Source organism: Pomacea canaliculata, linkage group LG1, assembly GCF_003073045.1.
Source record: "Pomacea canaliculata isolate SZHN2017 linkage group LG1, ASM307304v1, whole genome shotgun sequence".
NCBI classification, from domain to species: domain Eukaryota; kingdom Metazoa; phylum Mollusca; class Gastropoda; order Architaenioglossa; family Ampullariidae; genus Pomacea; species Pomacea canaliculata.
The window spans coordinates 19,956,286-19,969,319 of record NC_037590.1 but is presented as its reverse complement, the minus strand read 5'-3'; the positions used below and the strand labels follow the sequence as shown (position 1 = coordinate 19,969,319).

The window sequence follows — 13,034 nt, the reverse complement described above, 5'->3', positions numbered from 1 at the left end:
TTGACAGTTTTGTTGTCAAATAGATCTGACAATGCTACAAACTGGGGTAAGGTTCTTTACTCTTCATACAAGACTATGCAAAAATGGCAGCCTTCATGAACAGTGCAGATGCTGTGTTAAATATTGTAAGTAAACGAATCATTGACAACCCTAAACTTTAACAGCAATATTTCAAAAACTCAGCATCAATCAGTTTTCCCAATTTGTCAGTTATCTTGCCATCCTCTTAGCACAGCATACAAATATAACATTGCAATAACTGGCTAATAACTATAAAAGAATGTGAAGACAACAGTGGGTGAAGTTTATTTTTTATTATTGTTGCTAAGATAAACAATAGACCAAAAAAACCTTTCTATTTTTGGAAAGAAGAAAACTTGAACTTTGCAATAAATGTAATGAAAATAGTGTTCCCCGTGTTTCCCTGGCAAAGCCTTGATCATGGCCTATCGTGACCAAAGAGTTCACTCACTTACATTTTTCTGAGGATCTTCAAAGTCCTCACGCATTTTTCCAAGATCGCTCAGTATGTCCTCTGTTATTGTCATGAGCTGTTGATAAATTTGACGAAAGAAAATTTCAATTTGTCATTTGTCTTTATTTGTATGACTAGGTTAAAAAACTACAAAAAAATTACCACTAAAAATGAAAATTCCTTAAAAAGATACTTAAATGTCTACAAAATTACACTAAAAAAATGAAAATGCAGCTGCAAGTTACGTCCTGCACACAGTATACATTTATAAATTGAGCAGTCAAGTTATAATAGTGTCCCACAGCTGTGTTTGTTCTGTTCCATTTGATCTGATTGATTTGTGTATGTAAATCTTTATTCACATTCTACCTGATTGTTAAATATGCTTAAAATATATGGCAGAAGGAATTGAATATAACAAAAATGGACATGCAATGAAAGGCTCAATTTTAAAAAAGTTAGTAGTGTTTTTTTAATTTGATAGTTATTGCCAAAAGCTTTGACCATGTGTATACAAAATGGCATACATCATGTTATAAAAGAATGGGACAGTTCTCTCCCTATATATATATAAGATTAAATCATACACATACTAAAAGCTGTTACATACTACTCAGTGGTTTTCACTATAATTATCCATGGGTTAATTGTTGATGATAAGCATTATCACCTAAAAATGAATCCTTGATTTACCTTATCAATGCCTTCTTGGTTTGCTATCATATTCTTTTTTAGCTGCATCAGTTGCCACATTTCGGACACTGGGTGGATGATGTCCTCAGTTTTCTGTATTTTGTTCATGAGATCCTGAGTTGTGGGTAGTGAGTTAAGCTCCTCCAAACTCCGTGACAGCTGTGTAATCCGACCTTCTAAATAACGGAGTTTGGAAACAATTTGACGGTCATTCAATAAATTGATTGTCTCCATACCTTTTACATTATCTTTCTTTTCCACATCAGATTCAACATCAATACTTGAAGCAATCTTTATACCAGATCTACTTGTTAAATCAGTGCCTGAAAAAACAGACGACTGCAGATATTCGTGATCATGTGCGTTGATGAAACCTTTCGCGTCTTGGATGTTAAGCTTTACAATCATCGCATGAAGAAGCTTATGAAGGATGTTGAAATTGACAGCTCCCATTTCAGGGGTACCCAAAGCAAGATCGACCATTTCCGGCAATGATACTGAGATCGACATTTTCCCAGTGAAATACTGAGGTAATGGTTGAACTTGGTCCACAATACACCTCTCACTTATCCAGCCCCGCCGCCAACCTAACCATTATCCAGTTGGTCGTCTGCTAGTGTGCATCAATATTCTTGCGCGGATTGTTGTTTGATGTACGCATCAAAGAAGCACCTTGCTAAAAAAACAAAAACAAAGAAAGACCTCATTTACTGATTGTGTTTTAAAATTAAATTCTTTGTTTTCTTTACACTAAAGAAAGGTGTAAGCAAAAGTTTGTTTGGTCGTATTTTATGTGGCGTCATATACTGTGGGTAGGTCTGTCGCTATAGCAACGTGTGCGAAACGCTTCGCCATGTAGCTCTGTTTGAGACTTGTTTACGAAAAACACCATTTTATTTGTCCGTAAATTTCTCCTTTATGCGTCCCTAATATTTTTATGAAATGTTTAAAAGCGATATGACACAAATGTGTGACTATAGAAGTCGGTATATGAAAATCTAACCAAAGATACTAAATCTATAAGATGGATCATAGCGCGAAATCCCCTACGTTAACACCAATGACGGCGTTGCGCGCAGCGACCCTACCGGTCTCCATGAAACAGATTCAGGGGAGCTAATTACATAAATGCGATGAAAACATTTTATTTATCGTCGTGTAGTATTTTTGAAGTCCATTAATGTGTATGCCATCATAATAATATTTTTAAGTGTGTACTATCAGTGTATTATCCTTGAAGGTTTGTTTGTTTTTTTGGTTTGTTTTGGCACATAATTTTCCTTCAAAAACACTGCAAACCTTTCCCCACAGTTTAAAAGCCAGTAGCCAGACTTAAACAGAGTTTCTATATTTTTCTTCAGTTAGTTGGTCCTTTGCACCCACTGCTTGTATCTGTCAAGGAAAAAAAAACCCGCTATCAATAATGCAGGCTGCACGCGCACTGATCTCCTCGTTTGTTCAATTACCGAAACAAATGTAATCAGCAGATTAACTTAATTCACACAAACGGCAAAATGAATTCACATCTATTATAAAATTCATCAACTTATCAACATTATTAAATCTGTGATCACTTTTGACAACGCATGCTAGTATACAATCGTGAAAATTCAAAATGTGGCAGACGACATTGTTCAGCATCGATAATCTTGAGCATGCAATATTTATGTTTATAAAGAAACTATTGTGAAAATAATAATCATGTGCTAACTTTGATTCATCCTGCGGAAATATGAGAAACGATTTTTCCAGGACATTTGTAGGCTTGTAGCGGGAATTAGTGCAATTAATGGCACTACATGCATTTCCACCAGCTCAAAACTTCGCTTGAGCTGCCATCACGATACACAGCCAATGTCACGTGACGTGACTGTACAGTATACTGTCTGGAGTGTAATTTCGTTATATAAAGTGCACCGTCATATACACGTCCACTCCTTGGTCATACTAGGTAGGATTCTATCCAGTTATGTGGCGTGTTGAGTCGATACTGCACAGACATTGCTAATTTTGTTTTGCATAGTCGTATTCATGCTTTATTGTAATTTTGTATAGGTGGAGACGTAAACAAATATTCATCAATACAGTGGAACCTCGGTTAGCGAACGCCTCGGATAGCGAATATTTCGGTTAACGAACAAAAATTTCGTTGAAAGTTTGTCTCGGATAGCGAACAAAATTTCGGATAACGAACAGCCACGTGAACCACACGTGACCGACCAGCATGTCATCATTCGCGCTCGAGACACAATTACGATCAGTCGTTCCTTATCTGTGCGCATCCTTATTATTTAGTGATTGTTTTGCTTTATTTTAATAAGATAATCCTCAATCATGGCTCCAAAGAAGATTAAGAGCAATTAATAGTAGTGAGGTAATGACAAGGAAGCGGCCAACAAATGAATTGAAAAAGTAAATGATTTCAAAGTATGAAGGTGGCATGCGTCTGTCGGATATGTGATGTCGTATTACCGAAGAGTTTTACAAAAAGGGAGAAGGAACAGACACTGGACAAGTTTTTTTCCTTTAACCTCAAAGCTACAGAAAAAGGAAGTTACCCCCGATTTTATAATGTCACGTGTGCTCATGGAGGGGGAATCCAAGCAGTAATTCCACCCCTTCCTCCCCACACCTGCTTCCACCCACGCCGTCAAAACGGCAAGTTTTCTGATGTTTAAATGCTTTCGTTAATGTTTTTTTATGTTTATTTAACTCCATTTATATTGCATTATAACTGTTCTCATTAAAACAACTACCTATATATGTATAGCCTGTAACTTTCAAAATATTAGCGAGTCAACAGGGGCTGGGAACCAATTAAATGTATTTCCTTTATTTCTTATGGAAAAAATTGTTTCGGATAACGAACATTTCGGATAACGAACACCTTTTCAGAACGGATTAAGTTCGTTAACCGAGGTTCCACTGTACTTATAAATTGAAGTCAAACTTCAAGTATTCATTCGGCCGTTTACGTTTACGATATCAGGATTGTTTATATTTCTCTTTTCTTGTTCTCATAGGTAAGACAATTTTATTCCTTGTGTTATATCTCATCGTCATAGGCATCCACTATCAAATTATCATTGCATGCTGCTCTTTCTGTTGTATTTTTAAAATTATATACTTGTTTTATCATGTGTAGGCACAAAATGCCCTTGCGCACAATAGAAGCTTCGACAGGGCGATCGGTGACCGTTGAAGAGAAGCAACAGAAGCAAGACAGTTTTTGCTGCTCCCTCCCAGCCACCGCTAATGACATCATGCATGGATGGATTTGATTTTATGGCCGTAGGTATGTATGAAGGATTTGCCATTAACGAACTGCCTTTAGTTTAATTAAGTCACAGTTTTGTTTGTTTTTTTACATCAGGAGGTCCACCTACTGTACATTTTTGGAATGGCCGTCAATCCAAACGCTAAAGGAAATATGTACCAAATTTTTAAAATGCATATACAGGATTATACTTAGATCCAGAAAATGGAGCAAGCTAATGCTGGAAGTAGAAACTAAATCGTTCTGACAAATGAGAAAAGATAGGCACGGAACTGCTACTTGTGCACACCGAGCTGTGTGCTGTTGCAGGTTAAAGCCAGTGCATCTGCTGGGGCTTTAATTTGCCGACAATCCGCTGCTTGGATTGTGGCATTCATGCACTTTTCTGTGAGGAGGACTTTCTTTAGCGTCACAAGAATGTTTATTTCATACCCCAGAAATATGGAATGTCAGGAACATTTAGCATTTATGTAGATGTCAACTGCATTTTTGACAACGTCATTTGAACATGAACATTATAGAAGGATTTTCTGCTGTGTTTTCCCTAGGGACATCGTTTTGTGCTGTATGCAGCCAACTTGCCTGTTCTTGTGCATAATCACAAGGTACCAAACTGTGCAAAATGTACAAAGGAAATCCCTGCGATTGGAATGAGAGGTAAAATATTTATAAACTCATGTACTGTAAGAAGGCAACAATATCACAGTGAAAATGATGGTCTGGATATGGTATGGTTTGCTACATCATCAATGGAAATATGTTTGTTTTTATGTAGGTGGTCCATAGCTAACTTTTGAATTCTGGTCATGTGAGAGAGACACCATTACACTACTACGCCATCACCTTTGGGGTTCTTCCCCAGAAATACCATCTGTGGCATTTAAGCTGGATGTCAAGTAATTGTTGCGTACAATGGCTTTCTATGAAAAATATATTTTTCCTAACATTATTCCTCTTAATAATAATTAAAAAAATTCAAAAGGGCCATTTTTCCGCCCCCCTCCGTGACTGCGCCCTAGGCAACTGTCTCGTTCGCTTAATGGTAGAATCGGTCCCGACTACATCACTGCCACAAAAGACATTCTTAATAATTTAGGATTCGGATCAACCAAGAAAATCTGCAATTTTAAATGGTTTAAGGAAAAGATTAGAAGATACTTATTAGATCAGCATACACTTTCATTGTTTTTTGACAGGCGATTTTGATTGTGAAAAATATGTTCTATTGTACAGCAAAGTAGCACCTTTTCTTAAGTTGACAGCAACAAATAAAAACCTACCATAAAATGAAAGGTGTAATAATGTGCCAAAATGTGAATAACTTAAAACTGCATTACATATTGAGGATAAAAGATGTTAATTGGTTCTCAAATTCTGCAGGAAACATATAGTTCTACAGATATTTCCTGCCTTTTTTTATTGCGCATAATACAATTTGTTCTTGATGTGCCTTGTGTGTTAGGAATAAACTTTTTTGGGCTTCAGAAAGATTCCTGCAGAAGAACGCTTTTAATAAATCTTGAAAATCTTATGGGAATTATGGTCTTTTATTGTAAATTTATAGGTGTGCATAGAAGCCTCATTTTTTAGTATCTTAACAGTGTGATTTAATGTATCAGAGTATTCAATATTTAGACTAACATTGTAAGTTTATTTTGATGATAGATCTTCATTCTATGGATTTCTCACTTGCATTGTATTGCCCTCCTGAAATTCCAACTTTTCCAGGTGTGGAAGACTATTTTACATTTTCCCAAAATCATTCCACTTTCGAAATTATTTACAAACCCTGCATCTCTCTCTATATATATATTAGTGGTTACAATTATATTTGTGTTTTCTCACTTGATGCATGTTTACTGTGGCAAAAACTCATTCATTCCTTTAAATTTACCAATGAAGGTGAAGGTTCAGCCAAAAAGAAACATGCTCGGTATTGTGCAGAATAAGACTTTTCTTTTTTTACTCTTTTCCTGTATGTAGATGTACAGTTAATGAGATTTGTTTTGATGAGATGACAACTGATAATGTGCATTAAAAACAGAGTCAAAAACAGCCAGACAACAAATACTGTGAACACTTCATGGTTAAAATTCAACTGGATTCTGTCAATCTGCGCATTGTTCTGTGTCCCCAATATTCTTCAAGATCAAATGGCTTGAAATCTGAAAGCAAGAGAAAAATTCTTAGAAGAATTTCAAGATGAAAACCAGATGGGCAATATTCAAGGCAAAGTGAATGTTACCGGATTTTCAAAAATAGTAGTAATTGATTAAAACATATAAAGAATCGTTGATTTGGCTTTGGCTGGTATACAGCACTATTTACATTACTTGATGATGACGATTATAATGATGATTGTTATATATGGAGTAATTCAAAGACTGTTCCAATTTAAATTTTTATCCAAAGAATCAATATATATAACACTTTCTTATGCAATACAATACCTGCAAGATGAGGATTTGGATTTTTTTCTTTGTACCATTCTGGTCCACCTAAAAAATACAAAATATATTAGAAAAAAAGAAAAACCACAGATTAACAAAATGCAGAACTACTGGCTGAAAACAGCAGAATTAAAACAAAAATTTTCATGTCGTTTATGGACTTAATTAAAACTTGCAGTTACAATGTGGTGTAATTCAGCATAATGAGAACTACAACATTACAATTCCATTTTGACTATACAAAATAACACAAACTCTTGTCAGGCAGCAACATTAACCCAAACAAGCCAGGACAAAGAGACTACTGGATGGAACACTTCAAAGAGATCCTGAATTGACCTTGTCCACCATCCTTACCTGACACTCCACCAGCAACTGAACAACTTCACAACACCAGCCCTCCTACTAAGACAGAAATCATCAAAGCTATCAAAAGCATGAAAAGTGGCAAAGCAGCAAGCCCAGATGGCATACCCCCTGTAGTACTAAAGGAAGACCCAGAAACAACAGCAACAATTTTACAACCCCTCCTACACAAGATCTGGGAACAAGAGCTAGTACCAACAGACTGGAAACTAGGCAACCAGGTAAAGTTATCAAAGAAAGGAACAATTGGTGGGGGATCATGCTGCTGTCCATCCCCAGCAAAGTCCTGATGAGGGTAATACTAGAGAGATTGAAGAAGGCACTAGACAAGAGACTGAGACCAGAACAAGCAGGGTTTCACCAGGACAAGTCATGTACTAACCACACTGCCACCCTCCTTATCACTGAGTAGTCTATCGAGTGTCAATCCTTCCTAAATCAAATTTTGTGAACCTTGAGAAGGCTTTAGACAGTGTAGACAGGAATGTCATCTGGAGGCTGATGATCCACTATGGTATTCCTCCTAAGTTCATAAACATTATCCAGGGGTTGTCTGAAGACTTGTCCTGCCAAGTTATCCACAACGACAAACTCACTAAACCTTTCGAAATGAAGACTGGCGTAAGACAGGGTTACATATTATCACCAACAATCTTCCTGATGGTCAGGGCTGGACTATGCACAAGACAACCCAATACACCAACACCAGTATCCTGCTGACCTTCATCAAACAGCTAGAGGACCTGGACTTTGCAGATGACATTAGTCTCCTATCTCATCAGCAGCAGTAGGCACAAACTAAACTAGCAGAGGAAGCGGAGAAGACTGGCTTAAAGGTCAACGGAAAGAAGACCGAAGTGATGAGAATCAACAACAAGCAGAAACTCCCAATCCGACTTCAAGAAGAGAACATCCTGGAAACAGATTGCTTCATGCATCTGGGAGCATTGTCAGAAAAGATGGTGGAGCAGACGATGACTTTAAAAACTGCATCAACACAGCCAGGCATGCTTTTAACAGCCTACGGCCCATCTGGAACTTCAGAGCATTATCCTTCCACAGTAAGATCTGCATCTTCAACACCAATATGAAAGCAGTTCTAGAGTATGGTTCTGAAACTTGGAGAGTGACAAACACCATCAACAAGCTCCAGACGTTTACCAGCCAGTGAATATGCCATATTCTGGGAATAAGATGGCCTGAAAATATCTCCAACAGCAGCCTATGGAAAAGAACCAACCAGAATGCCACTAGCCAAGACATCAAAAAGCGCAAATGGGGCTGGAAAGGACACACCCTACTCAAACCACCTGACACCATTGCCAGGCAGGTACTTGACTGGAACCCTCAGGGAAAAGGAGAGTTGGGAGACCAAAGCACACTTGGAAAAGAACGGCAGAGAGCGAGGCAAAGAGTGTTGAAACATACATGGGCCCAACTGATGGGGGCTGCAGAAAACTGGGTCCACAGGTGAGGTGTCGTTGCAGCCCTATGCTCCTCCAGGAGTAACAAGGAATAAACTAAACAATTCCACTTTGTTTTATTTTGCAAATTATTATCTTTTCTTATATCTCATGACTTGACATCCACATTAAAATAATGCTTATATCTGACTGCAAAGAGAGAGTGTATAAGTGCAATCCTTTTATTTTCATTTTTAAATCCTTAGTCCACAAGTGCATGATGCATCTAAATCAGATGTATTTTAATTCTGTGACATTTTTAATAAAAATATGAAAACATTTTAACAAAACATGAAATCTATCATCTAAATACTGTGATTTTAAGATATAAAGAATAAGAATTTGTTCACTGGCCAAGTGACACTGCATTTGGAATATGACTTGATGATGGAAGAAACAAAACAAAAGAAAGAATAATTTGGCCTATCTCGCTTGCTTTCTCTTTCACTCTTCATACACTGCCTCGCAGACTGCAAAAGGACACATTCTACTAAGACTAATCCTGACAATAGGTATGGCAGAGTTCAGGAAGGCTATTGCTTTAGCAAAGTATGAACAGCATAAGTTTGTTTTAACATTTATCCATGATAAATTCAGAATCAAGTCACTTTTTTTATTGATACTTTAAATGAGCAAGTATTGTATATAGTAAATGAAAACACATACCTTCTTTGCCACCTTCTTTAAATTGTTCATATTCTCGCATGACTTTATTCCAGTCTGCCAAAAATGTAACATCATTTTAAACCAAATAATAAACCAGTGGCAGCAAGAAGAGTTGCAGAAAATAAGCACAAAAGGAATAAATTATAATTTTAAAAAGGAGGGAAAAGTCAATTTTTTTTATCATAATCTAAACAACTGTATCATCAAAAGAGTTCTTTGCTTATATCTACAAGCACTAGAATGCAGCTAGTGCTTAGTCTGGTCAATAGTAATCGGTAGAAATTTTGAATATGAAGTTTAAATCTAAATAGGCATACATTTCCTTGTTGGTGGCACTATACAAAAGGTTTACAATTAACACATTTCAGAGGTTTCTTACCATGTTCAAGAAATGGACAAACAAACAAATACGAGAGGTGTTCTGTGACCCAATATATGATGACTTCTGGTATGACTATGGTACAGGTGACTCTTCTATAAGCCCATTTGGTGGGAAAAGTATCAAGTTACATAGTTTCTTGCAAAAAAAAAAAAGGGGGGGGGGCATGATGTCAGCCAGATAAGCATAAACACTTTTCTTTTAATATTTTTTAAATATTATTCAATGTTGTCTTAATATTTTCCAGTAAATTTGAAACCACACTACACAATGAACCTTACTTTCACTTAGGTATCGGACACATTCTTCATGTTGCTGTGAGAATTGTTCTTGCTGTGAACTGTTTTGTCGGGATGTTGGCCTCTTCCCATTGAAGACTGGCCTGGGAGCGCTACAGAAAGACAAAAGAATTACCTGAATGCTTTCTCCTTTTTAATAATTTATAAAAGTCTGAACTATTATACATTTTAGATGTTAATCGAACTCAAATAACCAAACCCTGACTATATTCTTCTTTTCATCGTAATGATTAATGACATTAGTTATAAAAAGTTACATGTTATATCCTTGAGAAATATGACATTCATGAAACATGTCCTTGAGGAAGAATTTAATATTAAGTATCTACTTTTCTCATCTAGTCCTTAAAGAAGCCACACTGCTCAAATTAGATATTCATAGTTTGTGTAGGAAAATGAACCATGTTGCACAAATTGCTTTTAAAAATACAATGACTTACTGCAGAAAAAAACTGTAAAGGGTAAATTAATATTAATTAGCAATTTGCTAAAGCGCACTAAGACTCTACAAAACAATGTAACAATGTACTTTCTAGCAAACAATAGAAAGGATTTACTCTTTTAAAAACTTTGTATACACTGACTTACTGAAAAATATCTGTGCACCTTTCTGGGGCTTTGACAGACACCAAACCTTCCCCAAAGCAAACTATTGCTTGCATAAAATCCTCTTAGTTATACAACAGAACCAATCACTAGTTCTTATAATACATAACTTACTAGCTAAATACGTTCGATTACAATCTGTTCTTGGAATCACAATTTCTATAAGAAATTGCTTGAAAATAAATCAAACACCTAACGATCGATGCGTCTGAAATAAACTTTACGAAGCTTCCGGCTACTGCCAGTGACGGAATACCTTGTAACTAGTCTAATGCAATCTAACATCAGGTCACTAAACTGTAGGTCAAACAAGAACACTTTGGAGCAGAGATCAAGACTGTAGTGTCCTTCATTCGGGCAGTTGAATTTTTAAGCAATGAAGAAAGTCACCTAAAAGGATACCTTCGTAAAGAAAACAGGTTAAAGAATGAATGAACCATCGGTTTACCTCATAGCGGCCCCAGGATCGTTTTTGCCCAAGCTGAATTCCCTGCTTTCGAAGCTTTCAAACTGTCTTTGAAGACCTTCAATGAAAAATTGTAAACATTTTTAAAACACTGAAATATTAAGTTTTTTAAATCACCTAATCTACCTGGAAAAGACTATGAATCTCCCTCTAGGCCATCAAAATCTCATACCCCTTCGTGTGTTTGCAGCAATTTTGCTGGGTCCCTTTGGCAATGCATACATCTCTTGTCTCTGGCACGTTGCGCATATTTACTGCGCAGCGAAGCCATGCGTCCTTTCGAAATGAAGGAAGAATACTTTTTGCAAGCTCTCGGAAAGGTCAATGAATAAGTCATGTTAAATTCTGAACATAACCCAAACTTATTTCTATCGCAGTTTTATAGAGTCGTAAAATAATAATAATGACAGTCGATTTATAAGAAAATGTAAAAAAAAAAAAAGTTAGTAAAAAAGTGTATATAAATAGTAAATTACACACTCTTGAATGTAAGCGCCGCTGGTGTAGTGGTATCATGCAAGATTCCCATTCTTGCGACCCGGGTTCGATTCCCGGGCGGCGCAAGAATTTTTTAAAATTTCTTTGTCACGTCTAATTTTATTTTTCTGTCTTTTTTAAAGACTTCGAATATTTTAAATTAATAAATTTTCATCCCACTCGCTTAATTTCTAATGTTATTTAATGCCCAGCTAGAAAGCACTATATCCTTATAGTTTGCAAAGTTTCGTCCACCAAAATAAAGTAAACTCCTTTAACTGTATATACTTGGCACTGTTGAATGCGTCTCCTAGATTCCATTTGCAATTGTATGTAGTACAAGTGTGTGTCTAGTCGATCGCTCATATGCTGTTGTGCTTTGGTCATTGGGTGTGTTTGCGTATGTCTATGCTTGCAATTTCTCTGGTGGTGCCTCCATCATATGTTAAGAATGTTTACCATAACTTCGTCGAGGGGCAGTACGGCCCACGTATTGATGTGGAAATTCAACACTGATCGAGGAAGCACGCGTTCGAACTATCCAAGCTGTACGAATTTTCCAGTGCTGTTCAACATTTATGTGAAGAAGATATGCAAAAACACGTACATCTTCATCGGAGGGAGGGCACTATAAGTCTAAATATAAGCAATGACATTGCCGACGACATCCATCTCACGGTAGGCAGAACTAGCCCATACGGGAGGAAAATCAGTACGGACTAAAGTGATAATGGTGAACACCATCGGCCGTGGATAGAGATCGAACAGAGCTTCAAGTACCCGGGCGGAAAAAGGAAAGGATTTTATTGTGTTTTATTGTCTGATCAGTAGGATCGATATTTATGTCACGGTTCACGTCATCATTGAGTAAACTGTAATTGCTGCTCTCAGCTCAAGCAAGAATTGCGGCAAATGCTCGGGAGTGCAAGCAGCTGACCCAAGAGTTGGCAATACGATATAAGAGGCTGTGGTCACTCGAGCAGTCATCCCCAAAAGGTAGTGCCGTGATTCCATTAACGTCTGTCCCAAGAGAAGGCGTCTTCTACTGGATACTCGTGAAAAAAATATATTTATATATTTATGGATTCCGAGAACATCAGTCCCCGGTGACCTAAAAAGCGTTGTGAGTAATTAAAGCATCGTGTAGGTGTGTGTGCGTTAATTGTTCGACAAAGACAGATCACGACTACGTACTGAAGTGATTATAGTAATTCCTGTTATTCTTCAGATTCTGCTGGCTTTTGGATTCAGAAAAATTTCTAGTTATGAGTGCCGTGTGTTTATAGTGAGTAATTTTTGGATGTGACTGAGTTAATATATCGTTTCTTCTATTTTATCGTGTATATTTTTACGTACCAATTAAGTGTTATAATTTTTACATTAGTCTTTTATGTTCATTTTATATTAATTTCTTATT

General features: G+C 36.7%; 2 protein-coding genes, 1 long non-coding RNA gene and 1 other non-coding gene across 7 annotated transcripts in view; 2 read left to right on the top strand and 2 right to left on the bottom strand.

The window, feature by feature from the left end:
- The window catches only part of LOC112554885 (uncharacterized protein C16orf96 homolog), a 42,085-nt gene extending 40,098 nt beyond the window's left edge, over positions 1-1,987 (bottom strand). For 2 of the 4 annotated variants that reach the window (XM_025222989.1, XM_025223142.1), the window contains exons 1-2: positions 1,169-1,985; positions 477-551 (exon numbers count right to left, since the gene is read on the bottom strand). In XM_025222989.1, coding sequence (XP_025078774.1) covers positions 477-551; positions 1,169-1,678 — 585 coding nt within the window. In that variant the 5' untranslated portion in view covers positions 1,679-1,985. Of the gene's footprint in view, positions 1-472; positions 552-1,168 lie in introns of all 4 variants that reach the window. The other 2 variants (XM_025223060.1, XM_025223224.1) reach the window with 2 other exon arrangements.
- A 2,355-nt stretch (positions 1,988-4,342) lies between these two features.
- Positions 4,343-5,976, top strand: LOC112555323. Its single transcript, XR_003097451.1, has 2 exons — positions 4,343-4,463; positions 4,994-5,976. It is a non-coding gene; the product is annotated as an uncharacterized LOC112555323 (long non-coding RNA).
- Positions 5,977-6,378: 402 nt separating this feature from the next.
- Positions 6,379-11,461, bottom strand: LOC112555247 (mapk-regulated corepressor-interacting protein 1-like). Its single transcript, XM_025223597.1, has 6 exons — positions 11,313-11,461; positions 11,123-11,198; positions 10,051-10,160; positions 9,391-9,444; positions 6,896-6,943; positions 6,379-6,610 (listed from the first exon to the last, which is right to left on the bottom strand). Exons 1-6 carry the CDS (start codon positions 11,362-11,364, stop codon positions 6,540-6,542), a joined length of 411 nt encoding a protein of 136 aa, XP_025079382.1. The 5' UTR covers positions 11,365-11,461; the 3' UTR covers positions 6,379-6,539.
- A 171-nt stretch (positions 11,462-11,632) lies between these two features.
- Positions 11,633-11,703, top strand: Trnag-ccc. Its single transcript has one exon. It is a non-coding gene; the product is annotated as a tRNA-Gly (tRNA).
- Positions 11,704-13,034: the final 1,331 nt, after the last annotated feature.

Excerpts from the sequence above, each read along its gene's own strand:
- LOC112555247 (XM_025223597.1), bottom strand. The coding sequence starts at position 11,364 with ATGTATGCATTGCCAAAGGGACCCAGCAAAATTGCTGCAAACACACGA. Across the intron at positions 10,161-11,122 it reads GATCCTGGGGCCGCTATGAG|CGCTCCCAGGCCAGTCTTCA; the intron begins GTAAACCGATGG and ends GTCTTTCTGTAG. Across the intron at positions 6,611-6,895 it reads TCCAAATCCTCATCTTGCAG|ATTTCAAGCCATTTGATCTT; the intron begins GTATTGTATTGC and ends TCTTGCTTTCAG.